This window comes from Berghia stephanieae, chromosome 4 (assembly GCF_034508935.2).
Source record: "Berghia stephanieae isolate SIO BIC M18660-M18661 chromosome 4, UCSD_Bste_1.3, whole genome shotgun sequence".
Lineage (NCBI taxonomy): Eukaryota > Metazoa > Mollusca > Gastropoda > Nudibranchia > Aeolidiidae > Berghia > Berghia stephanieae.
The window spans coordinates 76,569,074-76,591,817 of NC_088363.1; the positions used below are offsets into that span (position 1 = coordinate 76,569,074).

The 22,744-nt window shown below is 34.3% G+C and overlaps 1 protein-coding gene across 1 annotated transcript in view; it reads right to left on the bottom strand.

The window, feature by feature from the left end:
* Nucleotides 1–2,084: 2,084 nt before the first annotated feature.
* LOC144971276 (PGAP2-interacting protein-like) overlaps nt 2,085–22,744 on the bottom strand; it is a 28,987-nt gene continuing 8,327 nt past the window's right edge. Inside the window, exons 7-17 of the mRNA XM_078911886.1 lie at nt 21,573–21,688; nt 19,522–19,642; nt 19,042–19,116; nt 16,149–16,228; nt 15,583–15,688; nt 14,989–15,124; nt 12,022–12,086; nt 11,110–11,251; nt 9,011–9,160; nt 7,447–7,611; nt 2,085–2,795 (exon numbers count right to left, since the gene is read on the bottom strand). Of these exons, the coding sequence (XP_078768012.1) occupies nt 2,714–2,795; nt 7,447–7,611; nt 9,011–9,160; nt 11,110–11,251; nt 12,022–12,086; nt 14,989–15,124; nt 15,583–15,688; nt 16,149–16,228; nt 19,042–19,116; nt 19,522–19,642; nt 21,573–21,688 (1,238 nt within the window). The 3' untranslated portion in view covers nt 2,085–2,713. The remainder of the gene's footprint in view (nt 2,796–7,446; nt 7,612–9,010; nt 9,161–11,109; nt 11,252–12,021; nt 12,087–14,988; nt 15,125–15,582; nt 15,689–16,148; nt 16,229–19,041; nt 19,117–19,521; nt 19,643–21,572; nt 21,689–22,744) is intronic.

Consider the following 22,744-nt stretch of genomic DNA (forward strand, 5'->3'; position numbering starts at 1 on the left):
CGCAAAGGGCCAGAGATCGATCCCGGGTGCAGTCGATTTTTTTCTGAATCCCTGTCTACTCAGCAATGAATGGGTAGCTGAGTTTGTTAGATCTGGCGAAAAGTCACCATCGACCCCTCTTATCACCTCATCCACCCCCTCTTATTATAACTTCACGTCTCTCTCTTACTCTTCAATGCTCGCTGCCCTCTAATGTTGTGTGTGTGTGGGGGGGAGGGGGGGGGGGGAGGGGGGGGGTAGGAGTTGCGTGTGTGTATCAACGCCACGAACAACTCGATCAACGCCTTGGGCGATGCCATTATCTCCGTTAATGGGGATAAATTTCAAATTTTATTAAATTATCGAAGTAACAATGAAGTACGGTGAGCAAATAAAGAAGGCATCACCCCTCTTCTCTAATTAGGTTACAATTTGAAATGAGTGTGACTACTCCGTGTGTTTTACTCCTGTAGGCCACGGTTTTCATCGTGTAGCGGTCTTTAACGGTTCAAGAATGAACGATCCCACGCTCTCAAAGGTCAAACCGGTTCGAATTTCCAACAGTCTCTCAGGAATGTTCAATGTCGAAAAGGACCGGTCCTACTAGGACCGGTCCTTGCGGTCTTCATTTCCCAAGGACCGTAGGACCGTGGTCCTTAAGCTTGCCAAGGACCGCCCCGCACTAGTTAGAATGTGGTAAGTGTTATTGCTTTAAGTTTTTAAGGGTTTTATAGTGCTTGCAACACAATTAGGTCATATCAGCGCCAGTAAAAAGAAGAAAATGGAAAAGTCAAAATATTCTAGATTTACAATCAGAGCACCCGATGGGGAATCGGTTCAAATAGGGAATAGATGTAGATACCAAGAGCATACCATCAATGTACTTGGTTTGAGAGCATCTACAAGTCTCATCCAGACACAGGAGCAGGTCCCCACTAAGAAGAATACACTCAAATATTTACAAATCATATATAATATGTAAACAATACATAATAAAATGCATAACAGAGAGATGATATACAAGACAAAAAATATCATCTCCAAAAACTCTAACTATACATTCGACTGTTTCTCTCCCAGCTAGGGCATCCTGCCTGGGCCAGGACAAAACCAAGCAATCTGATCCCAAGACAAAGACAGAAAGCATCTTGGAAAACAGATATAGGGGGATAGAAGACACAGTAAGTGCCTCCCTGCCCACTATGGGAGGTCAGGAACCCCACCCAGTGTCTTTGCTTAACTACCTTCATAATAATAATAATAATAATAATAATAACAATAATAATAATATATAATAATAATAATAATAATAATAATAATAATAATAATAATAATAATAATAATAATAATAACAAAAATAATAATAATAATAATAATAATAATAATAATAATAATAATAATATAATAATAATAATAATAATAATAATAATAATAATTGAGCTTTTATATAGCGCAATATCCACTAAACATGCTCAAAGCACTGTACAAGGGGTCCCTGGACAACAGCAACTCTTAACATACAGGACGGGACATGATGCCTGTTAGGCAATATTACAATTTTTTCAGACAGAGACAACGCTGTTTACGGCCAGGTACTCATTTCACACCTGAGTACAGTGAGAGAATGTGAGTAAAGAGCCTTTTCCAAGGACTCAACTATGCCCTGAGCGAGGCTCGAACCCAGGACCTTCCGATCCGAAAGTGAGTGCCATACCACTAGACCACATAGCCGCACAATAATAATAATAATAATAATAATAATAATAATAATAATAATAATAATAATAATAACAATAACAATTATATTGCTGAAATATTATATAGCACTGTAACTCTGAGACTTTATGTGCTTAAATCATAAATTACATACATGGGCTTAAACACCCACACCACAAACAAGACACCTATCTTGCTTCTCATACCTCCTACTAAAATCAAACAGATAGGTTTTAAGTGAACACTTAAAAATAGACAAGATTCATTTTCATGAATGCTCTGTGGTAAGGCATTCCATGCAGAAGGCCCAAACTGAGAAAAGGATCTCATTCCAGCTTTTGAGCGTAATTGAGGGACAACTAGTTTGATGGAATCAATGGCCGAACAAAAGGGATGGGGTTTTGAATATCTATCAATCAGTTCCGAAAGGAAGGGAGGGGCAGCATCTTCAAGGCCAATATAAACATATATGCAAGCTTTGAATTTAATCCTTTTCTCTTTCTCCCGAAGGATCTCCTTGCTTAATACAGTAAATATCTTTAATGACTATTAAGTGGAATGAATAAGTTATCAACACAACAAATTTAATCACACTTGCAATTAATGCAATATAAAAAGTCAGCATAATAGTAAAATCCGATTTTACAAGAGAGCTGAAAAATTGATCATCATCACTGACAGTATATGTGGGTCACACTAGTCGCTTGTTTTGCTTTGTTTTTGGTGTTTTTTTCCCTGATAAATAGTAATCATTATTGCCTTTGTATTTTCGGTTATTAAAAAATTCTACCATGGTAGTTGATGAGTTCTATGTATGAATGTAGGCATGGTGATAATAAATAAATATACAGGGTCACACTTTAGAAAACACAGTGTTTGGTTTTAAGGTATCATTCTGATGACAAATATTTGAATATCTCAATTTGACCCAATATTAATTATGCTCGGATCTCTCATTGTAAGGCAGACAAATTAAGATCAGGATTTTGAACTGGCAATATTTGGTCTTAACTTGTGATCAGGAGATGAAATATTTCGGAGTCCCCATATGATAACGGTGATCGTCAAAGTTCCCTTCACCTTGAAAAAATCTTCCAAATCTGAGAGGGGAAACAATATAAATAGAATGATCAATTTAATAAAGTCTGTCCAATTAGTAAGAGATTACATTTCCAATTCTAATATCTTCTTCATTCACACTTTATTACAATGGAAATTTAAGACTGCTATTTTTAATCTTCTGACAAGAAATGAAGTGGGTAGGAAAGCGCCAGAAGACAATAGAGAATTAAAATTTTGCAGCGGCAATGTGGGTTCGAACCTGCAACCTTACTGGTACAACAACTCCGCCTGGCTGGGGAGCGCGTGACTCTACCGTATGAGCTATCCACGATCATGAGAAATCATTTGACCACCATGCCCCCCGATTGTGGAACTCCATCAGTATTGAAACTGAAAATCCACTTATTTTTGAAAAGGAAGTGGTTATTCAGTATCTGATACTGAATAGTGCTTTGCCACTATTCAGTATCCACAAGGAACTCTTTTTTATAGAGAGAGTGAAAAGTGCGACAATCTCGGTTGAACTGCTGACCTACTTCCAGATTGAACACGTGCAGTAACTGACAGCCCGATTCAAAGTTGTAAAAATATTTTGATCGTAATTTTTTAATTTCTGCTATGGTGCAATTAACATAGTTCAAAATATCAAAGTAAGAGTGGCATTCAAATACATTTTTAAATATCTAAATAGACATGATTAAATGTCACTAAATGTTCAGTGACACCATGGCTTGGTGGATATAAGCTGTTTGACTCTGAACTTAAGGTTCGAGAGTTCAAATCCCGGCAGGGATAACTTTTTTTTTTTTCCCCAATATTTAAAAAATTCCTTCTGTCTATTGATATTTTTTAAACTTTTGTTTTAATAATTTTATTTGCTTGTAATATGCTTTAATGTTGATATTATACTATTGTTCTTTTATTATTATTATTTTATTATTATTATTATTATTTATTATTTCTATTTACTTACTATTATTATTATTATTATTATTTATTATTATTATTATTATTATTATTATTTTATTATTATTATTATTATTTATTATTGTTGTTGTTGTAATCGTCATCATCATCATTATTATGATTATTATTTTTTTTTAATCAAGTAGTTCGAGTAATTTAATCAGTTATCGATTTATTACGAATATCTTTTATGTGTTATAATCTCGTTGTTGTTTTTCATTGATGTGCTCTTCTATTGTTTATTATTTTTTTAAATCTTGCTTTTTTTTGTTTGTCTCATTTGTTGTTGTTGTTGTTTGTTTGTTTGTTTGTTTGGTCATCTAAGACAAACCGATTCATTATAAATATGTGGCCAGACTTTCTGCCATTATTAATTGAACGATGTACTTCCGTGAATTAATTGCCGTATTATATTAAAATTTACGTGATAATAATAATAATAATAATAATAATAATAATAATATAATAATAATAATAATAATAATATATAATAATAATAATAATAATAATAATAATAATAATAATAATAATAATAATAATAATATAATAATAATATAATAAATAATGATAAAAATAATGATAATAATAATAATAATAATAATAATAATAATAATAATAATAATAATAATAATAATAATAATAATAATTAATAATAATAATAATAATAAACAATAATAATAATAATAATAATTTAAATAGATATACTGAATATTAGACTACAATTGACATCTATTTTATGAATACAGGTGGTATTTTTAGGGGTGTTTCTTTTTTTAAGAAACCTGCCAAAACACGCCAAACCCCGACAAAGTTATGGGAAATAGGTAGCAGTGGGGAGTGAACCTGGGACTCAGGGAAGTGTACACCATTGGGGAGTGAACCTGGGACTGGGTTTCGTAAAAAAAAAGCAATTACTTTTTTATGAAACCCGACAATATCCACAAAGTTATGGAAAGAAAGTAGGCAACAGTGGGGGAGTGAACCCGAGACTCAGGGAAGTGTAGACTATTGGGGAGTAAACCTAAGTCTATGGTTTTTCGGTGGGTTTTGTAAAAAAGTAATTGCTTCATTCTCGTCTGGTACCCAACTCCCATAGTCCGGCTTCATTTCCCACTAGTATCTATCTTCCATAGTCCCAGGTTCATTTCCACTGATATCCTCTTCTCACAGTCCCAGGTTCACTCCCAACTGGTGTGCACTTCCCTGAATCCCGGTTCATTGCCCAATGGTGCCCCCTTCCCATAACTTTTGACAATTTCAGTAGGTTTCGAAATAAAAGTACATTCTGAGCTCACTGTCCACTGGTATCAGCCTCTCGCAGTCCCAGGTTCAATCCTCATCGGTGTCCAAATCCCAGATTCAATCCCCACTGCTGCCTACTTCCCATAACCTTGTCGGGTTGTGGCGGGTTTCGTAAAAAGTAATTCCCCCTCCCCCTTGGTATTGCTTTTTTACAAAATCCAGAGTCCCAGGTTCACTCCCCACAAGTGTACTTCCCTGAATCTCAAGATCACCCCCACTGTTGCCTACTTCAATAACTTTGTCGGATATTGCCAGGTTTCGTTGGATTTCGTAAAAAAGTAATTGCTTTTATATGAAACTCGCTGAAAACCACCAAAATCCATAGTCTCAGGTTCACTCCCCACTGTTGCCTACTTCCCACAACTTTGTCTGATATTGCCGGGTTTCGTAAAAAAGTAATTGCTTTTATATGAAACTACCTGAAACCCGTCGAAAACCATAGTCTCAGGTTCACTCCCCACTGGTGTACACTTCCCTGAGTCTCAGGTTCACTCCCCACTGTTGCCTACTTCCCAAAACTTTGTCGGATATTGCCGGGTTTCTAAAAAAAGTAATTGCTTTTATGTGAAACTCGCTGAAACCCGTCGAAAACCATAGTCTCAGGTTCACTCCCCACTGGTGTACACTTCCCTTAGTCTCAGGTTCACTCCCCATTATTTGCCTACTTTCCATAACTTTGCCCCATTTTGTTGGGATTTGGTGCATTTTGTAAACAAAAAGTAATTGCTTTTTTTTTCAAAACCCGCCGAAACCCAGTCCCAGGTTCACTCCCCACTAGTGTACACTTCCCCGAATCTCAGGTTCACTCCCCAGCACTGTTGCCTACTACCCATAACTTTCTCGGATATTGCCAGGTTTCGTCGGGTTTCGTAAAAAATGAATTGCTTTTATATGAAACTAGCTGAAGCCCGCCGAAAACCATAGTCTCAGGTTCACTCCCCACTGGTGTACACTTCATTGAGTCCCAGGTTCACTCCCCACATTTTGCCTACTTTCCACAACTTTGCCGCATATTGTCGGGTTTCGTTAAAATGTAATCCCCCCCCCCCCCCCATATTGTTATTGCTTTTTTACAAAACCCAGAGTCCCAGGTTCACTCCCCACTGGTGTACACTTCCCATAGGCTAGCACTATTCAGTATCTGACACTGAATAGTGGTTTTGCACTATAATATGGTGTTTTTTTTTTCCGAAACCTGACAAAGTTATGGGAAGAGCTGTGGGAGTGAATATGGGACTCATATTACACTTTCCCGATAGAGACAATGCTGTTAACGGCCATGTAATTATTTTACACATGAGTACGGTGAGAGTATCTATGGGTTACAAGTGTAACTAAATGACAAATTGCCATATTTATGGACAATAAAGATCTATTATTATTATTATTATTATTATTATTATTATTATTCCCTGAATCTCAGGTTCATTCTCTCCTCCCCCCCCCCCCCTTACACACACACACACACACGCGCGCGCGCACTACTGCCTACCTCTCATAACTTTGTCGGATATTGCCAGGTGTCGTCGTGTTTCGTAAAAAAAAAGTAATTGCTTTTTATTTGGAAACCCGCCGAAACCCAGTCCCAGGTTCACTCCCCACTGGTGTACCCTTCTCTGAGTCCCATATTCACTCCCACAGCTGCCCTCTTCCCATAACTTTGTCAGGTTTCAGAAAAAAAACCCACCGTATTATAGTGCAAAACCACTATTCAGTGTCAGATACTGAATAGTACAAAACCACTATTCAGTATCTGATACTGAATAGTGCAAAACCACTATTCAGTATCAGATACTGAATAGTGCAAAACCACTATTCAGTATCAGATACTGAATAGTGCTAGCCTTTTGAAAACGGTTACAAACTGAGTTTTTCTGTAAGGCATATAATTTGGACTCTTAGTGTGTATTTTATTATATATTATTTTATCATCTTATTTATATGGTTTTTAACGTGTCAGTTCTATATTTGTGCCAGTGAGCAATTTTAATTGGAACTAGGCGCTACATAAATTCATTATATTATTATTATATTATTATTATTATTATTATTTATTTATTAATTATTATTATTATTATTATTATTATTATTATTATTATCATTATTACTATTATTTATTGTTATTATCATTATTATAATTTCAGGTCAATTCTCTACCATTTCTAAAATTTATCTTCCTCTTAAATTTGTTTTTTTATTATGTGTGCAAGAGAGAGAGAGAGAGAGAGAGAGAGAGAGAGAGAGAGAGAGAGAGAGAGAGAGAGAGAGAGAGAGAGAGAGAGAGAGAGAGAGAGTGTGTGTGTGTGTGTGTGTATTGGACTCGTGAAATGATTTGTTTTTGTTTCTTTTTTCATCTTTTGGGGATTCACATAGATGGACTCATAGTTCAATTGTCTTGTACATTTTTTACTGATAACTCACTTTCTACTGAATACATGGGCTGGATCAACTTTGGCATGTTTGGAATTGATAGTTGAGATCTTGTTATCCTTAAAGTTGCTTTTGGGATCATCTGGAATTTTAAACTTGGCTAATTGGACCTCTGTGTCACTGAGGCCTCCATGAGAAAGACGGGCGTAGCCAAGTCTATAAAAATGATGACATTTTTAATACAAGATTAGCAAATTAACTCTCATGATGACTAGCTATTCAGCTCTCTCATGATCATATAAAAGGGCAATCATACAAACATATTTAATTTCTATTCGTGTTGAACATGAAAAACAAAGGAGAAAAAAAAAAGAACAGGTGGGAGACATCTAAAAAAAAAAACACATTTCATCTCACCAAAATGAATTGTGGAACAGTTGTGAAATACTAAAGCATGAAAATCTGTCAGCCTCAATGGGTTATGTTTGTCCTGACGTTCTTTTGTCAAGAGAACAGAGAGAACCATACTAAATAATACGTTTAATTCATTGCATAAGGGTGTGATAAAGCTAGAAATATTTTAAGAATGTTTCTCAAAACGTTTCAGATCTTATTAAAATGAAGTAAGGAATTAAACTTCATTCATGCCATTCAAAAATACATCACAACGGCCCTCACTAGCAAGAAAGCAGGGACCATAAATTATTCATCTGTTTTAGATCTTTTCCCTTTAAGTGAGTTACTCAATCAGTTTATTTTTAAAAAATAGAAGAGACATAAACTGTCACCAAACAACTCAATAAAGCACAAAGCACAAGATAACTTTTTAATTCACAGATGCGGGGAAAGGAATACATTCATATTTTAAAAATATATTAGCTTTACATTTCTATAGCATCTTACCCATTATCTTAACAAGCTCAAAACGCTTAACAGTAATGTAAAATCAGTCTCTCAAACATACAATATAAAACTAAACAATATAATTATACCTTACAATTACATATTAAAAATGAAATGTTTTAAGATGTTTTTAAATGATTTCTGCAGAATCGGTGCCTCTGACATGAATTGGAGGGGAGTTCAAGAATATGAAGCCAAATATTCATCAATTTTATAATTTTTAGCCTAGTTTATAATGACATGTCCTTTTTTCCAATGCTCCTATTGATTAGAAAGGACAAACATTGCTTTTAAAGTCCACTTGCAGACCCACTAAATAAGAGAAAGACAAAATCCGTATTTCTTGAAGACAGATCACAAGGTAGAAGAAAAATATCTTACTAATTTTCCACTCACAGACTAGTGCAAACATTAGAATTGGGTGGAAATATCAGAATATGACCAAATCTGGTTTAAACAAACCTGTAAATTCCAACTTTATCTACAAAATTTGCAGTAATTTGAGCCTTTATAAGTCTTAATAAATAGAATCTTTAAAGCTACAAGAAAGATTAAAATTTTTCCACCAAGATCTCAACTGATGAAAGTGACACAACTACCTCTGTTCCTTGAAAAAGGAAAGAATTTATAAAATCTCATGATAAAACTTCTATGAAAATCATAGAAAAAAAAATTTCACAAGTTGTAAAGCTACACATCCTTTACATCATACCTGATGAGTTTCTTGTAAAATATATACTGGCAGAATCGGAAATCGTCCTCTGGGTCAATATCCCTAACACCACCAGCTTTCCTCATGTACCAGTAGTTTTTACTGCCAGGGAAGGTGGTCATGTAACCCAAGAAGACCGCTGGATTTGACCTATGTATAATGAGTAACAGAGAACGAATTCACCAATAACATACAAGGTACTAGTATTAAACATATTATCCTTATTTTCTTCTTCAAAAATCTGAAATTGTCATTGGAAAAAAACTTGAAAGATGCAGGGAATTATAAAATCATATCAATTTTCAAAGCAATGGTTTGGATGCAATATAACTTACAGATGATAAACCAACTCCATCAAGCACACGCTCATTTACATAAACAGACTCTCATCACCTACAAAATACCCAAATGCACTATACATGTGTCCCAACAGCTCAGTTCGTAGAGCACTCGCAGCACAAGCAAGGGGACCGGGATATAGTCAAGAGATTTATTTCTAACCCCCTGTCCACCCAGCAGTGATAGTGTAGCTGGGTCTGTTAGATCTGGCAGAAGGAAATTTCAATAGACTAGCATCCTATGGTTCTAATTTTACTGTAAACACATATACACAGTTACATGCACACACACACACACACACACACATATACACATACACATACACACAGGCATTTTGCACACTTTTTCCTTAGTACAATTGGCAGTGATTGGGTAACTGGGTCTATTAGATCTGCATATAATAATTTGGATAAACTAACATGTATTCAAAGGGTCGCAATCAAGTGTTACTGTCCACTTAATGCCACATAAACCAAAATTAACTGGTTCCATGGGTCTTATGATCCTGAATAACTAATCTTCCTGAAGTATAATAGTATAATTCAATAAGATTAATTATTCCGTCAGCATAATAACATCCGATAAACGAAAAAAAAAAAGTCCAAATCTGACCCAATGAGATTTTATCTCTCGATTCAATTAAAATCTAAATGAATAAAAAATGTGAGGATTGCTATACGGCAGCTTTCAAAAACTTGAGCATTCATAAGAGCAATATCCACTAAATGTGCTCAAAGTGATTTTCAAGGGGTCCCAAGCCAACAGCAACACTTAATGAGCCATGATGCTTGTTTTAAGACAACACTGTTAACGGCCATATACTCATTTTACATCTACATACGGCAAGATAATGTGAGTAAAGAGCATTTTCCAAGGACACAACTATGTGCCACTCAGAGTGGGATTTGAACCCAGTACCCTCCGATCCAAAGATCACATAGTTGCAGAGCCAAAAAGAAAAATACAAGGCCATTCAAAACTATAAAAAGCCTGCAAAGTTTGCCAAGATAAAAAGCCCAATTATCTTGAAATTACCGCAATTAACCCATCACATGGATTGTTTGATTCTACTCTGATAGCAATGTGACGCAGGTTTAATCAAAACCAGCTCTCATTGCTGCTAATGGTACCTTAGTCTAAATTATTAGGTCTGCAGTTGTATCAAGATAAACAAAAGCAGAAAAAACAATTCAAAAGAAATTTATTCTCAACATCAAAACATTTAGGTCAATGTAAACACTTTGATGTTATTTTTATTATCTTTGTTAATGATTGCCCTATATGAAGCAGGTGAAAAAATGTCACATTATATTGTATACCAACTGGATTGTTCCAAAAGGGGTATTATTGTATAACTTATGAAACAAGAATATATCATAATGTGCGTTTCAAGTAAAATAAGATGTTACATACATTAGGAGATTTCCAGTCATTCCAAGTATCATGTATGAGGAGGTGACTTAAAAAACCTAATAAGTCACATTTCCATCATTCAGAGAAATCTGAATTTTTTGCTATTTAATTTAGTGGCATGAAGAGGAAACTACTTAAGTCTTGTTTGCCTCATAGAATAATAACCTGAATGTTTTGAAACTTCACAATGTCTCTGGTGAATATAAGGAGTCCAATAGATTGCTTGGGAGTGTTAACTCATTTTCTATATTGGATGTAACTTGGCAGATTTTGAAAGTCATATCTTCATATACATGGGTGTGAGAATGGAATAAAATTTCACTAAATAATTAAGATTAGATCTTTACGTGTTTTTGAGCTCTGCTGCCAAGAATTCTGTCTGCATGGCACGATCAATTTCATCCCTGTCATTACCCATATGAGTCACTACAAAATCCACCACAACACCTTGAATGTCAATACTTGCTGTTATAGCAGGCGCCAACTCTCCTGTAAAATGAAAAGGTTGGTGGAAAGATGAACATTTTTCTCATAATCCTATTCCTAAAACAAAACACAATAGTTATAACTCATACGCGAGGAAGAAGATCTATAATTGAAAATGGAACAAGAATAATTCCTATTGTTTGTTTCACTATTTCCTCAACAACAATTTGCCTCCCCAACTTTATCACTGACAGCCATTTTAATTATCGACCTTAGTCTTCCTATTGTTCCAATAAAATTGGATCCTACAGAGTTAGAAATAACTACTTATATATATGAAAGAGTTTTCGACTTATAACCAAGAGAATAAATTTTTATTTTGGGTTGAGTTTTGGTTTTTGGTTTGTTTTTTCCCTTCGGCCATCTCTTCACCCAGCTTTAATTGAGTACCTAAATCTATTGAATATTGCATAAATTACTTTGCCTCCTATTTAAATGATAGGAAACAATTATCATTTTTACCGTCAAATGTGACAGACACTGGGATTAACTCCAACTCCATGGACTTTATGGCTCTGAAAGACTCATCCTGATAATTAGCTGCCTCGACCTGATGTAATGATGAGTGCTATATGAACATGTGAAAAAAATTGTAATCATTGTAATCATACAATGAATGAATGTTGTGTTGGCTAAAAAATGTTTTAGCCCAAAATATCCCTTTTCACAAATAATTTTGCAATTAACTGAAATATTTGTAGCTGTTAATTCGTTTGACCCTAATGCATCAATGATATAACCAATCGAGATATAAAAATATAATAATCACTTACCTTCAGGTGACGGTAACAAGTGGTGAGTGGACTTCACAATAGGATATTTTGACAAGATAAGACTCCTAGACAAGAAAAATCATATATATACTTTTATTTTTTAGAGTAAATGAATATCACACACACATCAAAGTTAAAATCAGGATGCTTTTTATTTTTCTCAAACTTATAATATATTATTTGAAAACAGTGAAAAACTTTATATATGTTTTGAACATCAAATGTATTCTCTTTTCCTAACACTGGTTGTTGTCATCCAAAACATTCTCCCAGAGGCTATTGAACTGCTTCAAAGTTTATGTTTCTTTGTTATCCCCTGATAAAGATATCAAAGTAATAGTGTGTACTATCTTGACTTAAAAGCAACATGTTTCCGTGATTTCGTTTTTATGAGATTTTCTTAGGGGATTTTTGTTCCTGTTATCTTTTTTCGGGATTCAAAGAAGTTAGTTTTTGTCAACAATGATTTTATAGTTCTTAAAATTCAAGTGCTGAGCATTGACATTCATTTTTTCTGCTAGATTTAGCTTTTTTTTTTTTTTTGAGTAATTCCTTTCAATTAAGTTACTGTAGTTAGTGGCGTATGTTTTTCTTTATTTTTCTAAGCTGCCCCTCTTCACACAGCTGCAAAAGTTTGCATGAACCTCTGAATCAATTTGTCTTAATTAAAAAATATTTTTTCATGAATTTTAGAACGAAAGGAAAGGATTTCACTTATTACAGATATATTAAAGTCGATAACTGGTTAAGATTGGAAATCATAGATAATTTACAGTATCAAAATTATTATTTTTTCGCTTATCTACTTTGAAGGAATTCGTAAAATGGAATGTTCGGTTAATTGAAATTTAAACAATATACACACAGTATCTGAACATGAAAGAACGAATGGCAATCCTTAACTATCAGACATCTGTATTTTATAACTATCAATACACAATACTGATGGATACAAATGAAAATGAACATTACGCGCTTCCAACATTATTTTGATTGGAAAATTTTGAGAGGATGATATAAATCTAATGTAGACCGGTCAACAGTAGAAAGTTATCAAATTATGATACAATGTTTCCACAAATATGGGTTCAACAATAACAACTACAACAACACGACCAACAACACCAAAAACATACTGGACACATCAATCATCACATTCTTATGATGAGGATGATGAAAAGGAGAAAGGGAATGACTACGGAAAGATTTCGTGGCATCACTATATCCATTGAAATGCAATTATCCTTCAGTTTACGAAGGTTAGAGCATGCCTTTTTCCAGTCTTCCCTTGTTATATCATTTATTGCCTCATCGGTGAGAGTAAATTTGGTGTTCCTCCTCTCACACTTTCCCTTTATTTGGGTCCAAATGAGCTTGATTGGATTGCATTCACAATGAAATGGGGGAAGTCAATCAACTTAGTGTCAAAACTCCTTGATTAGACAGACTGCTTTGTTTCTTTTCACTAAGGAGTATAGTTAGGTCTTTGATAAATAGTCAGAATATGTAGTGCTGTCTGATTGAAGCCACGAAATCATATCAGCTTTTATAGTTGCGAAGTTGGAGCCTTGAAGTGATCATGGGCCACAATACAGCTGGGTGCTTTGAGGAAAGCAGCAAACGGTTCTTTAGCCAGTCTTCAAACACTTCTGCATAACGCCAGAATGATAGTCTCTACCTTCCAGATGATGCAGAGAAGAAAAAATGGCATGGCATCCTTCTAAATATCCAGGATTTTCACCACCTGCAAGAATAATAATAAATTGCGCTTATATAGTGCATATTCCCATTTTGAGAGTTCTATGGGCTTTACAATGATCCTCTGTCCAGAACCCAATGGGCCTTTTTCTACCAGAATTATCAGACTCTATTCCCTTGTCGGATGTATGTTTAGGTTCACCCAATTCCACACATCTTGGATGATATCCATGTCAAAGTTGCCTAAGATCTTTTTCCTACTACGCGTTCCACACTGATGATCTGTCTGTCATATTTTGATAACTGTCTTCTCGAGGTTGATTGTGAAATTCCAATTTCATAGCCGTCCTCTTTAATGGTTTATTGATAGATACAATAAGACTTCTTTCGCAGCTTTACGAGAGTGGAACCAATAAAGATTTAGTAACGTAACGAATCGTTCAAGAGCTTATATTATGTTTTAAAAGCCTTAAAATGCTCTGTGAATAGATACAATTTTTCAAAGTTTTATAAACAGCATGCAGTGTAAATTTGACAATATTGAGTATATAATCAGTATTTCAAATGATTTAAAGCTAAAGACGTCATATCAGTCTTCGGTAATTGCGACATTTTAATTTAATGAAAATTAATAAGTTGTAAGTTTATAACAGTTAAAGCGAATTGTTTTTATTTGGAAACAAGTATGACGTGAACTCATAATCACATGTCAGCACGAGATTTTTTGGAAAAACGATGAATTCATCTCTTACTTTGTGGTGCGTAACTTGTTTACACATTTAACAGTGCAAAGTCTCTAATTTTATGACAGCGAGTTTTAGAGTAGTTTTTTATAGATTTTAAAGAAGAAAACTTTTTTGATAACCTCAACGCGGTGCAAAATCTATATTCAGTTAAGACAAATTGATTCAGAGGTTTACACAAATTTTTACAACTTTTGATCGAGGGGCAGCTGAGAAAAACCAGTATAAGACATGTCATTAATAAAAAATCTGACTATAGTAATAGTTACAGATATAACATGATAAAATATGACAATTTATAAGTTCTTATAGCTTCAAAACGGATCAAGTAAAAAAACGTTTTGCATGCCCCTTTCTTAATTTTAGTATTTTTATAGGTCCATAACAATTGTTAGAGTTTGCCACTTTATTCTGAACTGTGCCTTGTTGCATTCATTTTGAAAACTTAAGTATATTTCAAACAAATCAACTGTAAAAAGATTTGACTTATCATATCTATTCCCATATCTTTGTTAGAACCACCCACCCATATGTGTGATCCTTGGTGGACGGTCCAAAGTCTACGTACATCTGGAGTGTCTCAGCTATCCAAGTGGCCAAGTCATTATTACCCAGAAACAGTTTGGAAGCATCGCTCTCCAATAAAGTCATCACATCAACCTCTTGAATCATCAGAAACAAAATAAATAAATAAATTAATTAATTTATTAATTAATTAAAATCTTTTTTTTCTCTAAACTCAAAAGACAACTAAGCTTGATCAGTGAACAGATGAATGTAAAATCTAAATGTTCTACCCGACACTTCACAAAGGTTATCCCAATAATCATTAGACCTCTGGGAGTAAATGTGACCCTTAATAATAATAACTCATAGTAAACCAGGTGCTGAAAAAAATATGTTTAAATTAAAATTATAATATTTGCTTAAATAAAATGAATGTAGTTTCTTAAATGAAAAAAAAAAGAAAAGAAAAGAAAGAAAGAAAGAAAGGAATAAATAAATAAATTGATTAATTAATAATAATAATAATAATAATAATAATAATAATAATAATAATAATAATAATAATAATAATAATAATAATAATAATAATAATAATAATAATAATAATAATTACCAGAATCATTGATTAACTTGGCAGTTCTTTCTAGGCTAGGCCAGCCTTTATTATCATAGCCAAAATGGTACGTCCACACTCCAGCACTGAATACCTTGGAGTTTGTCTTTTATGAGAAATATAAAGAAAAACACAATATCTATTATCCATTACGAACTCAGCATAATTGATTAGGAGGGCAACTCATGCTCCTTGCTTGTTGAACCTTAATCATTTCATTTGGATAAATGGAGTGTTACTATTTTTTTTTAAGGAGTAGGAAAAAAAAAAACATCAAACAAATAATAATAAAATAAAGCAAACACATAGAAAAAAAGAGACGTCATTGTTTAAAAATTAAGAAAAAGCTTGGCGACACACATACAACATGATTAACTTAGTAGCAGAAAATAAGTGAATCACTTTGTCACAACCAGTTGCTTTATAATTTACAAATAAATCGATTTGTGTTTGCAAGTACTATATATCTGCACAAGTAGACTGTCTGCAAACTATACTTGGGCAATTTATAATCACAAGAAAAATATAAATATATAGGCATGCTTTGCTTTAAAATATCTGTTTACCTGAGCTGTGATGCCAGGGTTATATTTCTGGTACCGCCATGATATGCCTGCTAGTCCGGTCAACATCATTATAGTGATTGCTGATATAAACAAACAAAAAAAGAGAATATTTAAGTAATTTCCTCTAATAAAATTAAAACAACAAGACAATCATACTTGTTGTTTTTTTTTTTGTTTGTTTGTTGCTTTAGGTCTCTTCCAACACAATTGAGGTTAAATGAGAGACCGCTGAAACAAAAAAACAAGCAATCTAACAAAAATAGTACAAATGTAAATCAAAATCATAACCTAAAGATATCATAAGCTAAATTACAAATAACCAAGAACAAACAGGCACAAGATTTACAGGAAAAAAAATATCCCGTCAAAAATACAATCACAAACCAAAGAAGCAGGATAGGCTAGTAAAGAGAAGAAGAAACGACATCACTATCGGATCGTACACCCATGCGAACATCATAGGTATATGATTCAAGGGTGATGCTCCCATCCAACCACCCGCTCATACTTGTTGAAATATTAAAGATAAACTAATAAAATTTTAGAAATCAAGACAGCAAACATTACTGAAATTTGTATTTTTCATCTTTTCGTCCCAAAATCAATTTATTATATATAATCATGACCAACTCTCACATCAAATGAAAGCCACAGATTTCAGAAATCTCATTGCACCACATATCCCTACAGATTCAGTTGACTATGAGGTTAACCAAGATAATATTATTTAAGCTTGTCTTTTTCATTTTCTATATTAATATTCATTCATTTAGCCATGACATCCACAAAGGTTATAATATTGGCCTTCAGTACTTGTTCTTCGGGCTGTATCCTATAACAGCCACTTTTGATATTTGATCCATGGTCACTTACTTACTAACTTAGGCCGCCCCTTGGGGCGCCCAACATGAGCCACAAGTCTTCGCCATTCTGTCCTGTCCTCCATAAATATGCACAGCTCTCGGGTGTTGTCCATTCCTGTGTCATCTAGCAGACAGTCAATGTATGTTTTATTCTGCCTGCCTCTGTTTCTGGTTCTCTCCGGTGGTTCCCATAGCACAAGACTGCTTGCAATCTCCTCCTTGTGTCCCCAGCAGTGCCCCGCAAGTCTCAGTCTTCTCTGTTGTATCTTCGAAGTCACTGGGGGAGGTCACCGTAGAGCTCTTCATTTGATAATGTGTGCTCTTTCCAGCTTACGTTGAAGACCATCCACAGCATACAAGTGTAGCAGCCGTCCAGTTGCTTCTCAAAGGCTTTTGTTAGAGTCCATGTCGCTGCTCCATAGAGAAGCACTGACTCTACCGTTGCCAGGAACAGTCTCTTCTTTATTTCCCTCTGTAGGTTTGAACTCCAGATTTTCCTGAGTTTGTGACAGGCACTCCAAGAGAATGCTTTCCCGACAGAGATATCAGAGGATCTGCTTTGGGTCCAACCTCCTAGGTACTTGAAGTTGTCAACTTCCTTCAGCCATTCTCCATTCTTTTGCCTGTATGCTAATTGGCCTTTCTTGGTTGTAGGTTTGGTAAACTGTCTTCTTAGCATTACAGCACAGTCCTACTCATTCAGCCTCAGTTTCAAGTCTATTGAGGACTTCTTGTGCTTGGTCCATCTCCTCGTTCAGTAGAGCCAGATCATCTGCGAAATCTAGATCCATGACAATCATAGCTGGACTGCGCCTACTTCTTTATCTCGTGAAGCCTAGCTCGTTCTCCATGCCAACGTAGGTCTTTCTCATCACATAGTCCAGGACAATTGCAAAGAGATAGGGGGCTAATGTATCACCTTGAAGTACACCTGCTTTGATCTCAAACAGCTCAGTTTCACCATCTGCTGAGATAAACTTTGCCCGTGTGTTCTCATAAATTCATATAATAGCATATGCTTTTAAGATTTTCATCATGGTAGGGCGACATCATATCATATTTCTTGGTTATACAAGAGTTTTTCTTGACTTTTCCAGTTTATTCCATACTATTTGCATACACAATTTCCTCTGGCAAACCGATCCTTAGTTGTACTACTCTTAATTATTTTTTCTTGTCTAATTTTGCCCTTTGTTGACAAGTTTCCTGTTATTCCCTCTTCTTGTCTGGACAGATTGACACACCGCTTTTGATAAAATTTCAAGACTATTCTTCATAAATAAAAGTCACTACTACTTTACCCCTTATTCTTTTGTAACTCTGCAATGGCACTTTCGGGTTCTGAAATCCCGTTTCATATGACAAATGCCTTATATTCAGAAACTGTTTTTGTCCCTCCTTCACACCTCCTCTACCATTTTAATGTACTTGATTTTGAACTGTGACCAAGCAAAGCTTAGTCCATAATTCCATATTTAGGTAAAAGAGCTTTCAATATTATATTGCTCACTTAAAGTAAATTGATTCTCCATGCCTCTGCTGACCAACAAAATACATGGAAGAAGTACAGAAATGTTTTGGCATTGAACACAGCTTGGTATTTTACATATGAATTTCAGAAGCCAAGATAATCAAGAAGTAAATGAACAGGTCATAGACTGTAGCAAGCCTAGCATTTCAACGTCTGGTTTGAACTCTCTGGTTTTTCATTGTTTTTATAATTGATTTTCTAAAGTTATTTTCTGTCCGAATATGTACGTTGGAATATGTGTGCTCTTATCATTACTATGCAATTATGGTGATAGGCAAAAAAAGAGTGTCACTTGCTACTAATCTTCAGACTAAGATCCAGATGAAGAGCTCATTAATCTCTAACTCCTCAAAGTAAGCAATGCAGTTGCTTCTTCCTTGGATATGGAATGGGATATTATTTCATAAGAGGGTAAAATTTAGCCTTCCAACAGTAAAAAGTTATTTTTTTACATATCAAGAATTAAAATATAACGATAGAATAATGTCCCTTCACTTACCATAGTTGTAATACTTTTTTGATACAAAGTTCTTGTTATCTTCAGGCAATGACGTATACTTTTTTGTTGATCGGCCTATTGAAAAAGAGAAAATTTGTAATTAAAATAATATAAAAAATAATAAAAATAATATTACAAGAACAACAACAACAACAATAATAATAATAATAATGATGATAATAATAATAATAATAATAATAATAATAATAACAACAACAATAATAACAACAATAATAGTAGTAATAATAGTATTATCATTATTATTATTAATAATAATAATAATGATAATAATAATATAATAATAATAATAATAATAATAATAATAATAATAATAATAATAATAAATGATGATGATGATGATGATGATGATGATGATGATGATGATGATGATGATGATGATGATGATGATAATGATGATAGTAATATTAGTAATAATATTTTTTTTAATTACAATAATAATAAATGAATAATCAAACTCACAAGTAACAAAGCATATGATGATGAAAATACCAAGGCAGGCTAGGAGCCAGTCTGTGTGTTCTCTTGTGTATTCACCATAAGGCACGAAATTGAAAGCAATAGTCCACACCCAAAACAATACCTAAATTTATTTTTTTAAACATCAGAAAAAAATATATAAAGACTGGGTTTTTTTTCAGTTATCTTTCTATTAAATAATTCATTAGCTACAGTATTGATAGGATGGCATTATTTTCTCTATGATTTTTTAAACTCCGTGAAGCTAGAGTTTCTGTAGCAATAATAGGATAGTGACAATTGCTTGCTACCACTGGGCAGGACATTATTAGTTGATATAAATACTTGCTTCTATACCTCGTATACTGAACTTTTCAATCACCGCTAGGTCAACCAAGTGGTCAGAGAAAAACCTAGATCGACATCATTCCGATTGCATGTGTGATGATTACAAAACTTTTCGAACTATAACGAGCCATTGGGCTATAGGAACCCCATTTCTTTTCAATAGCATTACAATAAATAATCAGTTATATCATGTTTATTTGTTTATAAGGGTTTTCCTTTTACCTCGCTTATACCTATATCACAATTAGGTCATTTCAGCACCAGTAAAAATGAAGAAAATGTGATATCAAAAAAAATAAAAAATCAAGATATACAAGTTAAAGCATACGAGAAAATGTAAGACAAATGGGAATGTTTCAAATAGGAACAGAAGTAGATTCCAAGAGCACACTATCTATGTGCTTAGTTAGAGGTATCACCTAAAAATCTCATCCAGACGCAATGATTCTCACCTTTCGGTTTCAACAAAACATTTCCTGAGTACTTTGCTTTTCAAATAAGTTTTTTAAAAAGCAAATTAATAATCAAACATATCATTTACTATTACTACACCAACGATCAAAGAGAAAAATAAAATGAGCAGTTAGCCTGTGGCAAGTGATAGTTTTATAGAGATTTACTAATTCTACAACTTCCATGTAAAAATTCACAATATGAGACAAAAACGAAGCTGACCCTGTTGTGTCTTGAAAATACTTTTTTTTTTCCTGATAATATGTGACTCATCATCTCAAACCAGTCTTATGTGTGTGTCGAAGTGAACTGGATGAAAACAAGTGAATCTAAAGTTAAAGCCATCTTGATTTCCCTAATTAAGAATTAATATTCTTAAGCCTTAATAAAACAAATAATTTTAACACAAGGTCTAATATTTCTGGCTTTAATTTCAATTTTTAGCATTTTAATCACCCTGACATAATTCTGTTTTGAGGTGATAGGTTACATATTAGCAATCATGACATCTTCAGCAATCCATGTTTATATTTGTTTTCTAGGAGTTTACCAATGCATATGACACTTTCAGGTCATTGCAACAGTGACTCATACTCAAAGCTATGTCAAAGAGAAATAAAAACCTAAAAAAAGTGGAATTTCAGACAGTTACAGCAATTCCTGCTTATATATTTTTTTTCTAAGAGTTTATCAGTGCTTGTGACACTTACAGGTCATTACTAAAAGCTATTTCAAAGAGGAATAAAAACCTACAAAAAGAGGAATTTTAGACAAAAAAGCTGAATCAACTTACTGATTTAATATTTAGTGGTGACATAATTCGTTTGCATGTAATGCAAGAAGGCAAATTCAAAATTGTTCAATGTCACCACAGGGTTTAATTGAAAGAACAGCAGTCTGAAACGGCTGATCACTCATGAGTGCTTTCTTCTATGGAACGTGCAGCAAGCAATCGATTTGCAAATTTTTGTTGTTGTTGAGGGAAATGTTTTTTTACTCTCTTTCTCAATATTCAAATTTATTTTCTAATCTTTGTTGGCTAACGCTGAATACCAGCCTGTGGAACAGTTTTGGGTTTTATAGATTCCGCAAATGTGGAATGGAAGGAGTCTCTGTTACTGTGTCTTGATCAAGTTTGTATCAAACAGATATCAATAAAATAAAATCAATTATCATGAGAATCCGGTTGGCAGTGACTTCATTTGCCCAGTGGATACTTAAATTAGGTTTGAAGTAAAAAGAGCATGAATTACCTGAAGAACATATACAGCTGCAGCTAATGTGAGACAGCCAATAGGATGAGACTGTGTCGCTTTATCAATAACAGCAGGCCACAATGCCATAATTAGATATACAGCACACAACCCTCCTGGAACAAAGAGGAGGAGGAGGAGGATCAGGAGGAGGAGAAGGAGGAGGAGAAGGAGGAGGAGGATCAGGAGGAGGAGAAGGAGGAGGAGGAGGAGGAAGATCAGGAGGAGGAGGAGGAAGATCAGGAGGAGGAGGAGGAGGATCAGGAGGAGGAGAAGGAGGAGGAGGATCAGGAGGAGGAGGAGGAGGATCAGGAGGAGGAGGAGGAAGATCAGGAGGAGGAGGAGGATCAGGAGGAGGAGGAGGATCAGGAGGAGGAGGATCAGAAGGAGGAGGAGGAGGAACATGAGGAGGAGGAGGAGGAGGAGGAGGATCAGGAGGAGGAGGAGGAGGATCAGGAGGAGGAGGAGGATCAGGAGGAGGATCAGGAGGAGGAGGAGAAGAAGAAGAAGAAGAAGAAGAAGAAGAAGAAGAAGAAGAAGAAGAAGAAGAAGAAGAAGAAGAAGAAGAAGAAGAAGAAGAAGAAGAAGAAGAAGAAGAAGAAGAAGAAGAAGAAAGAAGAAGAAGAAGAAGAAGAAGAAGAAGAAGAAGAAGAAGAAGAAGAAGAAGAAGAAAAGAAGAAGAAGAAGAAGAAGAAGAAGAAGAAAGAAGAAGAAGAAGAAGAAGAAGAAGAAGAAGAAAAAGAAGAAGAAGAAGAAAGAAGAAGAAGAAGAAAGAAGAAGAAGAAGAAGAAGAAGAAGAAGAAGAAGAAGAAGAAGAAGAAGAAGAAGAAAAGAAGAAGAAGAAGAAGAAGAAGAAGAAGAAGAAGAAGAAGAAGAAGAAGAAGAAAGAGAGAAGAAGAAGAAGAAGAAGAAGAAGAAGAGAAGAAGAAAAGAAGAAGAAGAAAAGGAAAATAATAATCATAGTAATAATAACCTGATAATAAATAACAATGAGCTAAGGTCACATGAATGCAAACAAAATACATTTAAAGGATATTGTACAAGCGATGGAAAAATTCTAACAATTTTTGAAATATTTAAAGACACTTAAAGAGGTGTGATTTATTAGCATATAGATTATTATAATAGGAGGAGGAGGAAGATCAGGAGGAGGAGGAGGAGGAGGATCAGGA